Below are 18647 nucleotides of genomic sequence, written 5' to 3' on the forward strand. Positions count from 1 at the left end.
GTATTTTTCATCCATTTTCAAGTCCTGTGAGTGCCATCTGATGAAAATCATCAAAGGTTAGTGATTCATTTAATTGTTATTTCTGACTTTTGTGAGCCCTCTCCTTAGCTGGAAAATGGCTGTATGGTTTTCTGTGACTAGGCGCTGACCTAAGATAATCGCGTGGTGTGCTTTCACCGTAAAGCCTTTTTGAAATCGGACACTGTGGTTGGATTTACAAGAAGTGTATCTTTACAAGGGTGTATAATACTTGTATGTTTGAGGAATTTTTATTATGGGATGTCTGTTGTTTTGAATTTGGCGCCCTGAAATTTCACTGGCTGTTGTCGAGGTGGGACGCTACCATCCCACTGGTGCCAGAGAGGTTAATCCCAGAAAATGGACCTTAACTCAAAAAGCGCTGAGGCCTCAATGCCATCTTGTGTCTGGGCTAACAGCCCATTTGGCCAAACCCGTGCCAACTGAGTTTTGTCTTCAAAGTCTTTTCCGTTTAGGAGAAATGGCCATGTCATTTTGATGAAGTTTTGTACATTTGCAATAAGCAGCCAGTCGCCATCTGGTGTAATTTTCAGGAACAGCTGAAAAATTACCAAAATGTGAACATTTTGTAAAACGGAAACTAAATGTCCCAGAAACTTCATTTGATGACTTCCCGGAAGATCTGGCCCTGAGGCACGGCCTAAGGCCGTTGGCGTATTTAAAAAAAAATTGGGGACGTCTAGTAAGGGACAGTACATTTGCAATATGGAGATCATCATCATTCATACAGCAAATGCCATTTGCGTCTCTTATGTAGGAAATTTAAGAGAGGCAGCAAGCCAAGAGGACTAAACTGTAGGAGAAGTACTGTGTAGAGCCAAGAGGACGAGACTGTGGGGGAAATACTGTGTTGTGCCTGCTTGTCAAGGGGACTAGATTGTAGTGGAACTATAAGAGAGGCAGAGTGACAATAGGACTAGACTGTAGAGGAAATACTGTGTAGAGGCAGCGTGCCAAGAGAACTAGACTTTATAGGAAATGGAAGATAGCCAGCTTGCCAAGAGGGCTAGACTGTAGAGGAAATATAAGAGTTTAGTCCATTTGGCAGTGTGCAAAATGGACTAAACTTTAGGGGAAATACTGTGTACTGCCAGCGTGCCATGAAGACTAGACAGTGGGAAAAATACTGCGTAGAGCCAGTGTGCCAAGAGGACTAGACAGTAAGTGAATAAATATATATTTTACCTTTATTTAACTAGGCAAGTCAGTTAAGAACAAATTCATATTTTCAATGAAGGCCTAGGAAAAGTGGTTTAACTGCCATGTTCAGAATGACAGATTATTACCTTGTCAGCACGGGGATTCGATCTTGCAACCTTTCGATTAATAGTCCAACACTCTAACCACTAGGACAACTAAGAGAGGCTCATGGTTATTGTGTGTCTAATGTATGTTTATGTCTATAGAAACCATTACAGTCAATGTAGTTCTGATGTTGGTACATATTCTCTCTATAGCTGAAAGAAGCAGGACCTGACTGGGTGAGCAGAGCAGCCTCTAGCCCCTCCCTCCTTGGCATGGCATTACCCACAGTGTGGCCCCCAGAGGTATCCCCACAGAGGTACGGTGGGTATTTAACCCAGAGTAGAGAGGTATCCTGACCTATGTGGGTCTGTATGGCGTTGTATTACTCCATACCTTCTACACATCAGGGGAATGAGGCTCTCTCCGGCTCCTGCTCTGGATCCAAGTCTGGCTGGTAGTCTGGTTCTACTACATCTAGCTGTGGTGGCTGGTGGGCTTGCCTTGCTCTCGTCTGCCTCTGTCTCTGCCTCTGGGCTGGAGTCTGTCAGATGCAGGCTCCAAGGCACCCCTCGTCCTCCGGCGTTCTCCCAGGACGGGGACTTTGTCATCGGGGGTGTGTTCTCCATCCACAACTACATGCACACTGTGGATCACAGCTACACCAGCCTGCCTGAACACCTGCAGTGCACAGGGAGGTCAGTGAGCGCAAGAGGGAACAGGGGACAGGACTGTGGCTGTGTGGGGAGAGAGATACATTGTGTTTTAAAGACATGGAGACAGTGTGTTTAGAGACAGATAAATTGTGTTTTAAAGACAGATGAACAGTGTGTTTAAAGACAGGTAAACAGCATTTTAAAGACAGAGAAACAGTGTGTTTAAAGACAGGTAAACAGTGTTTTTAAGACAGATACAACTTTTGTTTGTATCTGAGAGAGTAGGTAAAACCTACTGTTACGAAAGGTCACATTTTCAAAATGAAGGCTGTACTACAATGTCCTCAATTACCGATATGAAAGTGTAGGCATTTGTGTGGAAATTGGCTAGATATTAAGATGTTTGCCCTCGTGTAACCATATATTCTATAGGCTAGTTTACCATTTAGTCAAGAGGTGCTCACTCACCTACCTTCTATTTACAGTTTGGATTCCCGTGAGTTACGCTTCTCGCGCGCCATGGTCTTCGCAGTTGAGGAGATAAACAACAGTTCCTACCTTCTACCGGGTGTCAAACTTGGTTATCAAGTGCACGACTCCTGCTCCTCGGTCCCTATGGCCGTGAAAGTGGCCTTCCAGCTGGCTAACGGCCTGGACCCCATGTTTGATACCGGAGAACAGTGCTCAGGGTCGGCTACAGTGACAGCTATCGTGGGCGAGTCTGGCTCCACGCCAACCATCAGCATGTTGCGCGTCATCGGCCCTTTCGGGATTCCTCAGGTAAACTTCTATGGAAAGAAATCATTCAGCTTCTTTTAATTTACTGTATTCCTACTGTACATACTCCTCTCTTTCAGGAATGAGTTAAACTTTTAATTTACCGTATTCCTACTGTATATTCTCCTCTCTTTCAGGAATGAGTTCAACTTTTAATGTATTGTATTCCTACCGTATATTCTCCTCTCTTTCAGGAAATAAATCCTCTTGTCCTGTATTCCAACTGTATTCTCCTCTCTTTCAGGAATAGACATTTCTGCGTGAAATTTTGTGTAGAAAGTTTGGAGAACAATAGGCATTTAAACATGATCTGAGGATTATCTTTCATAGGCTAGGTTGTTATGGGAGACCAGGGATTAGTGTCACACCTTTTACTTATGTTTTTCACAGCACCAGTATGTCTTATAATACTATTATCAATATGAATAGAACGACCAAGATAGAAACAGGTAGAAATATGTATCCTTTTCAATCTGGCCCAATGAAAAACAATACATTATTATTATTAATGTCTCCCTAACATCATACAACACAGCTAAACAAAACAGCAGGAAGTAACCAATATCTGAGACTCGTTTGGCCGACATGATGTTCTTTCTCATGTTTTCGACTGTCTGTTTTTATCTAGGTTAGCCACTTTTCCACCTGTGCGTGTCTGAGTGATAAGAAACAGTATCCAACCTTCTTCAGAACCATCCCCAGTGATCAGTTCCAGGCTGCCGCTCTGGCCCACCTCATCAGGCACTTCGGCTGGACCTGGATTGGGGCGGTCCGTTCCGACTCTGACTACGGTAATAACGGGATGGCGGCATTCCTAAAGGCAGCACAAGAGGAGGGTATCTGTGTGGAGTATTCTGAAGCCTTCTACCGTACCAACCCACTCAGTAGAGTGCAACGGGTGGCCGACGTGATACGCAGGTGATCCATGATTACTGGTGAACTTTTCATTCACACAAATGCAAGACCATATTTATAAAAAATACTATTGTTTTTAATTTCTCTCTTTTCCCAAAGCTGACCTGTGAGACCAACATGATTTGCATATCTTAAGCATGTCAAAAGTGTTAATGCTAATGTTCATGTTCACTTCACTGAAACATTCCAATGAATGACAAACATGACCAGCATATTAAGCATATGATATAATCATGTTCCCCAGCTCCACAGCCAGGGTGGTGGTTGCATTTGCAGCCATTGGGGACATGAGGATCCTGCTGAGGGAGTTGGACCGCCTGCCCTCTCCACCCCGCCAGTGGATCGGGAGTGAGACCTGGGTCACTGATCCAGATATGCTGCGTTTCGGCCTGTGTGCCGGGGCCATCGGATTTGGCATCCAACGCTCTGTCATCCCCGGCCTCAGGGACTTCCTCCTGGACCTCTCCCAACAGAAGGTGTCCAACTCTCCCCTGCTCACTGAGTTCTGGGAGGGAGCCTTTGGCTGTAGGCTGAGGATAGGTATCTATCTATCTATCTATCTATCTATCTATCTATCTATCTATCTATCTATCTATCTATCTATCTATCTATCTATCTATCTATCTATCTATCTATCTATCTATCTATCTGTCCATTTACACATTTATCAATCTATTTGTATCTCTATCATTCTGTCTCTCTCTCTTTCTCTCTCTCTCGCTGTCTGTCTGTCTGTCTGTCTGTCTGTCTGTCTGTCTGTCTGTCTGTCTGTCTGTCTGTCTGTCTGTCTGTCTGTCTGTCTGTCTGTCTGTCTGTCTGTCTGTCTGTCTGTCTGTCTGTCTGTCTGTCTGTCTGTCTGTCTGTCTATCTGTCTGTCTCTCTCTCTGTCTGTCTGTAGGGACCTCTACAGGTGTTGGGGTTGAAGAGAAGGTGTGTGATGGCAGTGAGGATATACAGCAGCTACAGGCCCCCTACACAGATACATCCCAGCTGCGTGTCACTAACATGGTGTATAAAGCTGTTTATGCCATAGCACACGCCATCCACAGCATCGTTTGTGAAGAGAGAGAAAACTCCACTGTGAACTGTGACAAAAACCTTAATGTGAAGCCAACACAGGTGAATGACAAGACGATAGTATAATGTTCTGATTTATATGTTTATTTAGACTACATGTATGAAGGACATTACAGCTGGTTATCTAGTAACACTTCTGATAAACATGTGAGTTAAATGAATGTCCTGTTTCACTCTCTCCCTCACTCCATCTCTCTCTTCCCCTCTATCCATCTATCTCTCCATCCCTCTTCCCCTCACTCCATCTCTCTCTTCCACTCTATCCATCTATCTCTCCATCCCTCTTCCCCTCTATCCATCTCTCTTCACCTTTCTCCTTCTCTCTCGTCCCCTCTCTCTCTCCCTTGCCCTTCCAACCCCCAGGTCCTGGAGAGATTGAGGAGGGTGAACTTCTCTCGTAACGGGTACCAGGTGTCTTTCGATGCCAACGGGGACCCAGTGGCCACCTATGAGCTGGTCAACTGGCAAATACGGAAGAGTGGGAAGATGGAGTTTGTGACAGTGGGGCGCTATGATGCGTCCCTGCCTCCTGACCAGAGGTTTGACATGGAGAAGGAAATCACCTGGGTAAAGAACAGTACAGAAGTACCTGTGTCAGTGTGCAGTGAGAGCTGTCCCCCAGGCACTCGTAAGGCTGTACAGAAAGGAAAGCCTGTATGCTGTTATGACTGTATCCAATGTGCAGAGGGAGAGATCAGCAATAACACAGGTAGGACTATAGGAACAGTTGGCATAAAATGTGTAGTAATTTATATCCCGGTTTATTAAGTAGTGGTTTATTCATATTACTTTCACGACAAAGGTAGTGTCTGTCAATCATGTTCCTGTTCTTATTATCTCATGTAAGCAGCACATTAATTCAACATTCTTTATTGTAATCTGCAGAAGTGCAGCATTGTGGGACATGTATTTGTAAATAAATAAAATCTAATTCTATTATTATTAACATTTGATGTCTGTTGTTTTGTCCTGGTCAGATTCTTCAGACTGTCTGATCTGTCCCGAGGAGTACTGGCCCAACGCTGAGAGAGACCTCTGTATCCTCAAACCTGTGGAGTTCCTGTCCTTCCACGAGGTTCTCGGAATCATCCTGACCACCTGCTCTGTGGGCGGGGCTTGTCTGGCCATCGCCACGGCAACCGTCTTCTACCGCCACCGAACTTCGGCCATCGTCAGGGCCAACAACTCTGAGCTGAGCTTCCTACTGCTCTTTTCCTTGACTCTGTGTTTTCTGTGTTCTCTTACTTTCATTGGCCGGCCCTCTGAATGGTCCTGTATGCTGCGTCACACAGCGTTTGGGATCACCTTCGTCCTCTGCATCTCTTGTGTTCTGGGGAAAACAATAGTGGTGTTGATGGCCTTCAGGGCTACACTTCCAGGCAGTAATGTCATGAAATGGTTTGGTCCTCCACAGCAGAGATTGACTGTAGTGTCCTTCACGTTTGTCCAGGCTTTGATATGCACTCTGTGGTTGGTCCTGTCCCCTCCCTTCCCCATTAAAAACCTCACTACCTACAAGGAAAAGATCATTCTAGAGTGTGATGTAGGTTCAGCTATTGGTTTCTGGGCTGTGTTGGGCTATATAGGACTCCTGTCTCTCTTGTGCTTTGTGCTGGCATTTCTGGCTCGGAAGCTGCCGGATAACTTCAATGAGGCCAAATTCATCACCTTCAGCATGCTCATATTCTGTGCAGTCTGGATCACCTTTATCCCAGCTTATGTCAGCTCTCCTGGGAAGTTCACTGTAGCTGTGGAGATCTTTGCCATCATCACCTCTAGCTTTGGGTTGTTCTTTCTGTTATTTGTTCCTAAATGCTTTATTATTCTGTTCAGGCCGGAGAAGAACACCAAGAAACACCTCATGGAGAAGACATCCAATGATATACGTTATTAAGAAATGATTGAGTGGAAAAAACATTGTAACGTTCAGTTATATGGTTTATCATAGAGTTAGGTAGAACTACTCTGACAGAGATAAACAACAATTTAGCAGGTGATCATTGGTAACATTGTAACTATTAACGTGTAACAGGGTCACTTTAAATATTCCAATGTTATGAGAGATTGTTCAAATCTAGAGTGTTAAAATCTGATTTGACCTGCTAAATGATGTAATTAGCAGTAGCCTACAGAGTGGAACCACTTCCATGTTGTTGGAGAAAAGCTTTATTCCTATATGAATTGATATAACATTGAAGTGAGTGTGTTCAATTGATATTGTAATTCATCATAGTGTATATTATAATAGTATAATAAACATTGTCAGATATATTGGTGTCTTGTCAATGATTGCTTGGCCAGTCAATCCACATTTGTACCTTGTTTTTACATTCTTTACATGTGATTAATTACAGATCACAAATATGCCAAACCTTATTCACATTATTGCAACCCCTTCCACCCAGTGTCCAGTGATGATCTTCTCATGCTTACATCCCCTACTAGAGCAGTTAATTAAGACACACACTGTTCAAGAAGCCAAATAGTTTCTAGTGCAATGTAGAGTACTTCATTGCATTTAAGACCAATTCTTATTTACAATTACAGACCCAGCCAATCCCTAACACGGACGACCCTGGGCCAATTGTGCATTGCACTATGGGCCTCCAAATCACGGCCGATTGTGATGCAGCCCGGAATCAAACCAGGGTCTGTAGTGACGCCTCTAGCACTGATATGCATTTCCTTTGACCGCTGCACCCCTCTGGATCACAAGGACTGTAGTGGGCAGCAACCATTATGAGTTGTGGTTATGAGACACACTTAACACTAAGTTGTTCTTTACTTGCAGTACCAGTCAAAAGTTTGAACACACCGACTCATTCAAGGGTTTTCTTCATTTCTATTATTTTCTACACTGTAGAATAATAATAATGACATCAAATCTATGAAATAACACATATGGATTCAGGTAGTAATCAAAAAAGTGTTAAACAAATCCAAAAATAATTTATATTTTAGATTCTTCAAAGTAGCTTGCCTTGATGACAGCTTTGCACACTCTTGGCATTCTCTCATCTAGCTTCACCTGGAATGCGTTTCCTACAGTCTTGAAGTAGTTCCCAAATATGCTGAGCACTTTTTGGCTGCTTGAGCTGTGTTGGGTCATTGTCCTGATGAAGAACGAATGATAGTCCCACTAAGCGCAAACCAGATGCGATGGTGTATTGCTGCAGATGCTGTGGTAGTCATGCTGGTTAAGTGTGCCTTGAATTTAAAAAAAATCACAGACAGTGTCACCAGCACCCCCACATCATCACACCTCCTCCTCCATGCTTCATGGTGGTAACCATAGATGTGGAGATCATCCATTCACTTACTCTGCATCTCACAAAGACAGTTGGAACCAAAAATCTAAAATTTGGACTCATCAGACCAAAGGACATATTTCCACCGGTCTAATGTCAATTGCTCGTATTTCTCGTATTTCTTGGTCAAAGCAAGTCTCTTTTTATTATTGGTGTACTTAAGTAGTTGTTCCTTTGCTGAAAATTAATTCCACAAATGAACTTTTAACAAGGCACAATTGTTAATTTAAATGCATTCCAGGTGACTACCTCATGAAGCTGGTTGAGAGAATTCCAGTGTGTGCCACGTTGTCATCAAGAAAAAGGGTGGCTACTTTGAAGAATCTCAAATGTATAATATATTTTGATTTGTTTAACACGTTTTTGGTTACTACGTGATTCCATGTGTTATTTCATAGTTTTGATGTCTTCACTATTATTCTACAATGTAGAATGAGAAGGTGTGTCCAAACATCTGACTGGTACTGTATGTAATAACTTTAAATCTCAACTTTGATCATTTCTGGTTTTCCTGTTGTTTCCCTGTCATCCCTTTCTTAGTGTTTTCTTAGTGTTCCTCTCTGGTCTCAGTAAGATGATGTAACATTTAGGGGCAAAGATGCACAGCAGCAGTCCAAAACTAGAGGCTAAGATGGCAAATATCTCCACAGCTACAGTGTACTTCCCAGGAGAGCTGACGTAGGCAGGGACGAAGGAGATCCATACAGCACAGAAGATCAACATGCTGAAGGTGATGAGCTTGGCCTCGTTGAAGGTGTCAGGGAGTTTGCGTCCCAGGAAGGCTAAGAGGAGACAGAGAGAGGCCAGCAAGCCTATGTAGCCCAGCACCAAATAGAACCCTGGGGGCCAGGGCTCCTTACACTCCAGCACTACCATGCCAGTCAGACCCTGGTACGAAGAGTTCTTGAACGGGATGGAAGGAGCCATGGAGAGCCAGCCAGCACAGAGACACACCTAGGAGAAGGAGTGGAACAACAAGTATCATGTGGCTGACCAACATGACAAACATCAAAAGATTATTTAGTAGGACTACTGTTTAATGAGTTCAACGGTTCTACCTGAGGTGCGGTGGAGCAGAGAATCAGTGTCCTCTGCTGGGAAGGTCCGAACAGTTTCATCAGAGCACTGGAGCCTGGTACAGTGGCCCTGAAGGCCAGCAGCACTACTATGGTCTTGACCAGGAGGCAGGAGAGGCAGAGCACGAAGCTAACCCCAAACGCTGCCTGGCGTAACCCACACGACCACGCAGAGGGACGCCCAATGAATAGCAGCGAGCACAAGAAGCAAAGCTTGAGTGACAGAAGAAGCAGGAAGCTCAGCTCTGAGTTGTTGGCCTTGACAACGGGTGTGGCCCGGAAAAGGTGGAAGATGGCTGTGACGGTGGTTGTCGAGACAACACCCAGCAGGGAGAGTGACACCAGGATGATTCCCATGGTGTCATAGAAGGACAGGAAGTCTTCTATCCCAGCGACGCACTTCACCCTGTCTCTGTCTGACCAGTAGAACTCAGGACATCTAGTGCAGTCTACAGAACCTGCATGAGAGGACACAATGCGCACACACATTGGTCTACATGAAAGTATATAGAAATAAGAGCACTACTTTCAAATCGTGGTGCGTTGTGTCACCGTGTGTGTACCTGTCTGGTTGCTGATCGCCCCAGCTGCACAGGGCAGGCAGTCAAAGCAGCAGGGAGGCTCTCCTGGACGACGGGCCTGTCTGCTGCCTGGAGGGCAGGGGGCACTGCACAGAGACACTGGCACCTGGGGAGAGATACAGGGCACAGTCACACACATAGGTCTTCCACTGTGCCTCTTAAATACTGCATAGGGGAGAACACTCTGATTCCACACAAAGGCCCCTCATTTACTTTAGTTCTAGTTAAGTCTTATTTGTGGAAAGTTACTACTCCATTCCACACCTCAGCTTCCAGTACAACCCACCTGTGATTGCCCTCCTATCCACACGATGGCGCTCTCTTCAATCTGCAATTGTTGGCTGAGGGGGGCAGAGCCGTCATAGCTTCCCACCTTTTGGAACTTGATATCTCCACTGCTGACCTTCTGCCAGTTAATAATGTCATAGAGAGGAACTGGCTCCCCGTAGGCATCGAAATGCACCTTTTCCCCAAACTGATTGGTGAAATTCACCCTCTTCAGGTGGTGTAAGAGCTGGAGGAAACCAGAGGGTGAGGGGAGGAGATAATGTCTTAAAAACATGTCACGTAGAAGGATTATTAAATATTACTGGAAATATATTAATAAATAATCATACTTACTTACTCTCTCTCTCTCTCACACACACACACACACACACACACACACACACACACACACACACCCCCTACCTGTCTGGGTGTAAAATATGTGCTGGTGTTACACTTCTCCTGAGCTTGTCCGTGTCCAGTAGGGTCACACTGTAGCAGCTGGTGTAGTGCGTGGGCTATAGCATACACTGCCTTATACACGTTATAGGAGATCCTGACCCGAGACACGTCAGAGTAGCTGCTCTCTGTGTCTCTCAGGTCTTCTGTACCAGTACACATAGCAGTCAGCCCAGAACTCTTTGAGCTGCTGCCCGCCCCAAAATCCAACTTGCAGCCAAACAGTTCCTCCCAGAACATATTGATGAACTCAGACCCCGGTGTGGGCGAGGGCCTGACCTTCAGCAGGAAGTCCCCCAGTCCAGGGATACTGACTCCTGGGAAGGAGAAGCCCAGGGTGCCCTGTAGCAGTGGGTGGAACTGAGGGGAGGTGAGCAGGCTAGCCGTAACCCAGGCCTCGCTGGCAACCCACTGGAATCCTGTAATGTTTCTCGCTGCCAGCTGAGAACAAGGAATTATACCGTTGGTACATTGCTTATCCACTCAGAGAGTTTCTACATCGTTTTATTTAGCACAATAAAAGTAGAAGAAAGGAAGATAAATGAATCCAAATCAAGTAAATACCTGACAGAATATTTTAAAGAGAAGAACTCACCTCAGAGAGAAACTCCAGCAGCTGGCCCTCTGTAGCGAAGGCTACCACCACGCGAGCCCTGGAGCTCTGCAGGGTGTCGGCCATGGCACGTAGCCCAGCTGGGGAGGGTGAATTGGGGATGGTAAGGTGGAACGCCAGGCAGCCTCCCTGGTCCTTCAGCTGCTGGGTAAAGGCCTGGATGCCATAGCGACTGTAGTCGTCCGAGGTGCCCAGGATGCCAACCCAGCGCCAGCCGAAGTGGCTCACCAATTGGACTAAACCCCGAACCTAGGATGAGATAAAGAAGGATTAGACAGAGAGCATGGCATAAGAGAAATTATGGTGGGACATTTTCAGAGCAGCAAAAGCAATGTTTTGAGAGAAACATTTCCCATAAACCTCATTGTAATCTGGCACCGTAATTAAATTTGATATTCTTTCTTTAGCAATTTGCATTATAAGGAGGTGATTATTTAACTGGAGTTTAGTAAACTGAGCAATACATGAAGACATAAAAGTCCACTTAACACATTGCTTTTGCACTACTTATGTCAAACTTTCTCATCGTCCTTCACACCTGGAACAGGTCACTGGGCACAGTCCGCAGGAACGAGGGGTAGGAGAGTTTATCTGTCAGACAGGTACAGGTCGCAAAGTAGCTCACCTGTGGGGAGAACAATATATTATACATGTTAAACTATCTATCTCTGTCTCTGTCTCTCTCTCACCAGTGGGATATTGAAGGGGCCTAGGGTGTGAGCCACAGCCCCTGTAGGGGTGGAGGAGGCTAGACCGACGACAGCAGGTACAGGGGCTCCAGCCAAGCACCCAGGCATCCTCTCCTCCACCCCCTTCTCTATGTGCTCCTCAGTCCTCTTCCCAGTGACCACGGAGAGCGCCCCTCTCAGGCTGGTGTGGACGTGGTCACAGCTGTCCAAGATTCTGTAGCCTAGCCTCACACCTGGCAGTAAGGTTGAGTTACGGTTAATCTCATCCACCGTAAACACCATGGTCATCATCCAACGGAAGGCTCTGTGGTCAAAACTACACAGAGAGGCAGGCAGAGAGAGACAGAGAGAGACAGACAGGGAAAGGGCGACAGAGAGGGAGGCAGAGAGAGAGAGAGAGATACAGAGAGATACAGAGAGATACAGAGAGAGAGATGGAGAGGTAGAATGAGAGGGAGAAAGAGAGGGGCAGAGAGTGAGGCAGAGAGTGAGGCAGAGAGCGAGGCAGAAAGGGAGAGAGACAGAGAGAGAGAGAGAGAGAGAGAGGGAGACAGAGAGAGAGGCAGAGAGGGAGAAAGGGAGACAGAGTGAGAAAGGTTAAGAACAGCAGGAAGACTGTTTGAAAATATATTAATTCCGTGCTCTCGGCTAGATAAAAAATGTTCTCAACAGGAGAAAAGAACATCCCGCCGTAACAATCCACTAATGTACCAAGCAGAACCCTTGCTTCACTCACCCGTTGCACTGTGTGTGTTGGGGCTTTGTCCTGTAGCTGTGCTCTGGCTCTAGGGCCAGGTAGTGGAGAGGGAACAGACCACCTATCACTACGTCCCCCTCAGACTGCAGCTCAGGCAGCTCACTGTCACCCAGACTCACACACCCTAGACCCAGACCAGCCCCAACCCTGGATCCGGACCCACCAGCTGTAGCCAGAGAGGTGGGGTAGAGCACCAGGAGGCTGAGCAGAACCCACAGATGTGTTCTGTTGGCTGCCTGACACAGTGTCAGGACCCAGAAGATACATATCCTGCTAGGTGTCTGTGGAGGTGCCTGCCGCAGTGTCCACTGTTGCTCCATGACGATGGGAGATGGAACAGATGATGCAAATTGGGATATCCCAAAAGACTGTTACCGCAATGTGGATAAAGCCGAGGACAACTTACCTGGCTGGCATGTAGACTGAGAGTGGGTGAGAGAGTGACACTATATAGAGTTTATGTTAGAGAGGAGGGCTCCCTGTGATGTGTGTCAGATAGGTAGACGACCCGCCTTATGAAGGTAATCACATCTGCATCACTGGTTAAACAGATGATTGACAGCAGGCGAGGCCAATCCGTGGGACACACACAGAACCAAAGAGCAGTGCTTGATGACTATCACACTCCAATAGAAGCCCTCATTGTCATGACACAAAATGCTGAACTGCAGGAAAGTACCAAGTCGTGTAATATCAGAGTGCATGGAGACCACTAAACAGATAAGAGGTGAGAAGATACCGATTCACATTCATATCATTTAACACTCTGCAGTTTTTATTATTTCTACATTCCGTAAATGTACATTGTACAATGAAATGAAAGTAATCTCTCTGTAGTGAGATGGAGAGGGAGAGTTGCAGAGAGTCTGTGTTGTGAAAGGCAGACAGAGTAGACAGACTGAGCGCTGTCAGGGGAAAGGGCATTCAGCAGCATTGATATCAGAGAGATAATCAGTGGGAAAAAACACACATGGGGGTGAGCACACACACGCGTGTGTTTCTGTGTGTGTGTGTGTTTCTGTGTGCGTGTGTGTGTGTGTTTCTGTGTGTGTGTGTGTCCGCAGGGAAGCTCAATTGAGATGTGTGAGGCTTTGTGCCCAGATATGTTCCCTGCAGGTGCAGATATGGATGGAGAGTGAGAGGGAGAGGGACAGTGAGAGGAAGAGATAGAGGGAGAGGGACAGGGACAGGGACAGGAAGAGGGACAAGGAGAGGGACAGGGAGAGGGAGAGGAAGAGGGACAGTAAGAGGGAGAGGAAGATGAAGAGGGACAGGTACAGTGAGAGGGAGAGGAAGATGGACAGTGAGAGGGAGAGGAAGAGGGAGAGGGAGAAAAACAACTGTGACTGACACCTACAGGACACAGGGTGAAATAGTTTGGAGGTCATCAATATTTATGTCTCTGACACTCTCGTGTCTCATCACCAACCTGCAACCTCTGACCCCTTGCCACCCCTGCCACATGTCAAACATTTACGTTAACCTACAGTTTCACAGAGACCACTATAAAACAGAGGTAGAGCGAGAGAGAGAGAGATAGAGAGGAGAGAGAAAGAGAGAAAGAGAGAGAGAGAAAGAGAGAGAGAGAGAGAAAGAAAGGCCCCAGAACAGCAACACAATTAGACCCAAACAAATCATGAGAAAAAATTTATTTTATTTTATTTTATTTCACCTTTATTTAACCAGGTAGGCAAGTTGAGAACAAGTTCTCATTTGCAACTGCGACCTGGCCAAGATAAAGCATAGCAGTGTGAACAGACAACACAGAGTTACACATGGAGTAAACAATTAACAAGTCAATAACACAGTAGAAAGTCTATATACATTGTGTGCAAAAGGCATGAGGAGGTAGGCAAATAATTAAAATTTTGCAGATTAACACTGGAGTGATGAATGATCAGATGGTCATGTACAGGTAGAGATATTGGTGTGCAAAAGAGCAGAAAAGTAAATAAATAAAAACAGTATGGGGATGAGGTAGGTAAAAATGGGTGGGCTATTTACCGATAGACTATGGAAAGAATTAACAAAAAAGCTGAGCAAACTAGAATGCTATTTGGCCCTAAACAGAGAGTACACAGAGGCAGAATACCTGTGCACTGTGACTGACCCAAAATTAAGGAAAGCTTTGTCTATGTACAGACTCAGTGAGCATTGCTTTGCTATTGAGAAAGGCCGCCGTAGGCAGACCTGGCTTTAAAGAGAAGACAGGCTATGTGCTCACTGCCCACTAAATGAGGTGGAAACTGAGCTGCACTTCCTAACCTCCTGCGAAATGTATGACCATGTTAGAGACACATATTTCCCTCAGATTACACAGATCCACATATAATTTGAAAACAAATCACATATTGATAAACTCCCATATCTAGTATGTGAAATACCAGATACTGTGTGCCATCATAGCAGCAAGATTTGTGACCTGTTGCCACAAGAAAAGGTCAACCAGTGAAGAACAAACACAGTTGTAAAATACAACCCATATTTATGTTTATTTATTTTCCCTTTTGTACTTTAACTAGTTACATATGGTTAAAACACATAGTATGACATTTGAAACGTCTCCATTCCTTTGAAACGTTTGTGAGATGTTTACTGTTCATTTTCTTATTTTATTTCCCTTTTGTTTCTTGTATATTCATCTTGCTTTGGCAATGTTTCCCATGCCAATAAAGCCCTTTGAATTGAATTGAACTGAGAGAGGTAGAGATGAAGGAAGGGTCTAGATATATATATTTAAAGGCCCATTCACAACCACTCCACAGAGCTGCATAGGATTGTGGGTTGAGATCAAGCAGTCCTCTGCTCTGGTGATGGTGGTTCTCCAACGAGGCCTACTTGCTCCCTCTGGTGGACGGAATGAAGTGGTGAAATACATCATTAGAGTGTGGTGGTTCTCCAACGACGTCTACCTGCTCCCATGCATGGCCCTGCATGGCCTACTGCAGAGAGGACCTTTCAGTGGTGGGATATATTCACACACACACACACACACACACACACATATATATATGGCCTACTTGCTTCTAACGATGTATTTCATGTGCTTCTACACCTGCTTCTGTACAGCACTTTGAGATATCAGCTGATGTACGAAGGGCTATATAAATACATTTGATTTGATATATATATACAGTGGCTTGTGAAAGTATTCACCCCCTTGGAATTTTAGTTTTGTTGCCTTACAATCTGGAATAAAAATTTATTTTGGGGGTGGTTTTGTATCATTTGATTTACACAATATGCCTACCACTTTGATGATGCAAAATATGTTTTATTGTGAAACCTACAAGAAATAATAAGAAAAAAAACAGAACACTTGAGGGTGCATTACTATTCACCCCCCAAAGTCAATACTTTGTAGAGCCACCTTTTGCAGTGCTCCAGCTCCTTCAAGTTGGATGGGTTCCGCTGCAATCTTTAAGTCATTCCACAGATTCTCAATTGGATTGAGGTCTAGGCTTTGACTAGGCCATTCATGTTATGCGTAGCGACACAGGGGAACACAAGAGCAGACTCATATGAGGAAACAGGGATGAAAATAATCAAAATATTTATTGTTACACAGGAAGATATGGAGTGCAGATCCGGGGAAGCTTGGATGAGTTGCAGAAAAAAACAGATGTGGAGACTGAGGTTGGAGTTGGCTGAGTAGAACAGGGTAAACAGGTCCTGAGGGGAATCCAAGGTAGTGGTGGTGAGTAAAATCCAGAGCAAGGTAGTTAGATGGTGAGATGTGGAACAGGAGACAGGAGCCAGAGACAGAGCGGTAACTGCAATACGAGGATAAACAGTGTCAGGCAGGGAAACAGGCACAGCAGAGTAACAGGATCTTGAGTAATCATAAATGGCTAAAATCATGAACTGACTGAGCAGAGATTACGGCAGGCGAAAACCTGAGAAGAATCCATTCAGGAAGTAGAATTTTTGGGGGTTTTGTAGTTTTCTATTCAATGCCAGTACAGTATCCATTGACGTAGGACTCAAATTGCAGTTTCTATTCCTTCCACTAGATGTCAACAGTCTTTAGAAATTGTTTCAGACTTGTATTCTGAAAAATGAGGGAGTAAGAGCAGTCTGAATGAGTGGACCCTGCATTGTCACAGAGCTTTTTCATGCGTGCGACCGAGAGCCTTTCTTGTTTACCTTTTATATTGACGACGTTATTGTCCGGGTGAAATATTATCGATTATTTAGGCTAAAAACAACCTGAGGTTTGAATATAAACATCGTTTGACACGCAATTGTAAATGAGAACTTGTTCTCAACTTGCCTACCTGGTTAAATAAAGGTGAAATGAATAAATAAATAAAAATGTTTTTATGAATTTTACGGATACAATTTTGATTTTTTTGTCTGCCTGTTGTGACTGCGTTTGAGCCTGTGGATTACTGAATAAAACTTGCAAACAAAACAGAGATTTTTGGATATAAAGAGAGACTTTATTGAACAAAAGGAACATTTATTGAATAAATGAATGTCTTCTGAGTGCAACCATATGAAGATCATCAAAGGTAAGTGATTCATTTGATCTCTATTTCTGACTTGTGTAACTCTTCTACTTGGCTGGTTACTGTAATGATTCGTCTGCTGGGCGATGTTCTCAAATAATTGTAAGGTATGCTTTCACCATAAAGCATTTTTGAAATCTGACACCGTGGTTGGATTCACAAGAAGTTCATCTTTAAACCTATGCAAAATAGGTTGTATCTTTTCTGAATTTCTATAATGAGTATTTCTGTATTTGAATTTGGCGCTCTGCAATCTCACTGGAATGATGGCCAGGTGGGACGCGTCCCACATACCCTAGAGAGGTATTAATTAATGCCCTCCTTGCCTGGTCCGTGAGTTTTGGTGGGCGGTTCTCTCTTGGCAGGTTTGTTGTGGTATCATATTCTTTCCATTTTTTAATAATGGATTTAATGGTGCTCCGTGGGATGTTCAGAGTTTGGGATATTTTATTTCAAACCCAACCCTGATCTGTACTTCTCCACAACTTTGCCCCTGACCTGTCTGGAGAGCTCCTTGGTCTTCATAGTGCCACTTGCTTGGTGGTTCCCCTTGCTTAGTGGTGTGGCAGACTCTGGGGCCTTTCAGAACAGGTGTATATATACTGAGAATATGTGACAGATCATGTGACACTTAGATTGCACACAGGTGGACTTTATTTAACTAATAATGTGACTTCTGAAGGTAATTGGTTGGACCAGATCTTATTTAGGAGCTTCATAGCAAAGAGGGTGAATACATACAGTATGTATTACTACTAGTACATACAGTATGTATTACTACTAACACATACAGTATGTATTACTACTAACATACAGTATGTATTACTACAAACACATACAGTATGTATTACTACTAACACATACAGTATGTATTACTACTAGCACATACAGTATGTATTACTACTAACACATACAGTATGTATTACTACTAACACATACAGTATTACTACTAGCACATACAGTATGTATTACTACTAACACATACAGTATGTATTACTACTAGCACATACAGTATGTATTACTACTAACACATACAGTATGTATTACTACTAGCACATACAGTATGTATTACTACTAACACATACAGTATGTATTACTACTAGCACATACAGCATGTATTACTACTAACACATACAGTATGTATTACTACTAGCACATACAGTATTACTACTAACACATACAGTATGTATTACTACTAACACGTACAGTATGTATTACTACTAGCACATACAGTATGTATTACTACTAGGACATACAGTATGTATTACTACTAGCACATACAGTATGTATTACTACTAACACCTACAGTATGTATTACTACTAGCACATACAGTATTACTACTAACACAAACAGTATGTATTACTACTAACACATACAGTATGTATTACTACTAGCACATACAGTATGTATTACTACTAGCACATACAGTATTACTACTAACACATACAGTATGTATTACTACTAACACGTACAGTATGTATTACTACTAGCATATACAGTATGTATTACTACTAGGACATACATTATGTATTACTACTAGCACATACAGTATGTATTACTACTAACACATACAGTATGTATTACTACTAGCACATACAGTATGTATTACTACTAGCACATACAGTATGTATTACTACTAACACATACAGTATGTATCACTACTAACACATACAGTATGT

General features: G+C 43.9%; 2 protein-coding genes across 2 annotated transcripts; one reads left to right on the forward strand and one right to left on the reverse strand.

The window, feature by feature from the left end:
- The first annotated feature begins 1651 nt into the window (after positions 1–1651).
- On the forward strand, positions 1652–6975 carry LOC109878822 (extracellular calcium-sensing receptor-like). The gene is made up of 7 exons (XM_031795418.1): positions 1652–1979; positions 2423–2717; positions 3343–3632; positions 3874–4169; positions 4528–4748; positions 5070–5415; positions 5684–6975. Exons 1-7 carry the CDS (start codon positions 1696–1698, stop codon positions 6598–6600), a joined length of 2649 nt encoding a protein of 882 aa, XP_031651278.1. The 5' UTR covers positions 1652–1695; the 3' UTR covers positions 6601–6975.
- Positions 6976–8422: 1447 nt separating this feature from the next.
- On the reverse strand, positions 8423–12015 carry LOC109878831 (extracellular calcium-sensing receptor-like). The gene is made up of 8 exons (XM_031795421.1): positions 11700–12015; positions 11549–11635; positions 10993–11259; positions 10362–10838; positions 9958–10185; positions 9654–9777; positions 9073–9548; positions 8423–8968 (listed from the first exon to the last, which is right to left on the reverse strand). The coding sequence occupies exons 1-8, from the start codon at positions 11988–11990 to the stop codon at positions 8540–8542; spliced, it is 2379 nt and encodes a 792-aa protein (XP_031651281.1). The 5' UTR covers positions 11991–12015; the 3' UTR covers positions 8423–8539.
- Between the last annotated feature and the right edge of the window lie 6632 nt (positions 12016–18647).

Source organism: Oncorhynchus kisutch, linkage group LG18, assembly GCF_002021735.2.
Source record: "Oncorhynchus kisutch isolate 150728-3 linkage group LG18, Okis_V2, whole genome shotgun sequence".
NCBI lineage: Eukaryota > Metazoa > Chordata > Actinopteri > Salmoniformes > Salmonidae > Oncorhynchus > Oncorhynchus kisutch.

Coding starts and splice junctions, on each gene's coding strand:
- LOC109878822 (XM_031795418.1), top strand. CDS start 1,696: ATGAGGCTCTCTCCGGCTCCTGCTCTGGATCCAAGTCTGGCTGGTAGT. Junction 3,633..3,873: donor GTGGCCGACGTGATACGCAG/GTGATCCATGAT, acceptor CATGTTCCCCAG/CTCCACAGCCAGGGTGGTGG. Junction 4,170..4,527: donor TGGCTGTAGGCTGAGGATAG/GTATCTATCTAT, acceptor GTCTGTCTGTAG/GGACCTCTACAGGTGTTGGG.
- LOC109878831 (XM_031795421.1), bottom strand. CDS start 11,990: ATGATGACCATGGTGTTTACGGTGGATGAGATTAACCGTAACTCAACC. Junction 11,260..11,548: donor TGCCCAGTGACCTGTTCCAG/GTGTGAAGGACG, acceptor ATCTCATCCTAG/GTTCGGGGTTTAGTCCAATT. Junction 10,186..10,361: donor CATATTTTACACCCAGACAG/GTAGGGGGTGTG, acceptor GGTTTCCTCCAG/CTCTTACACCACCTGAAGAG.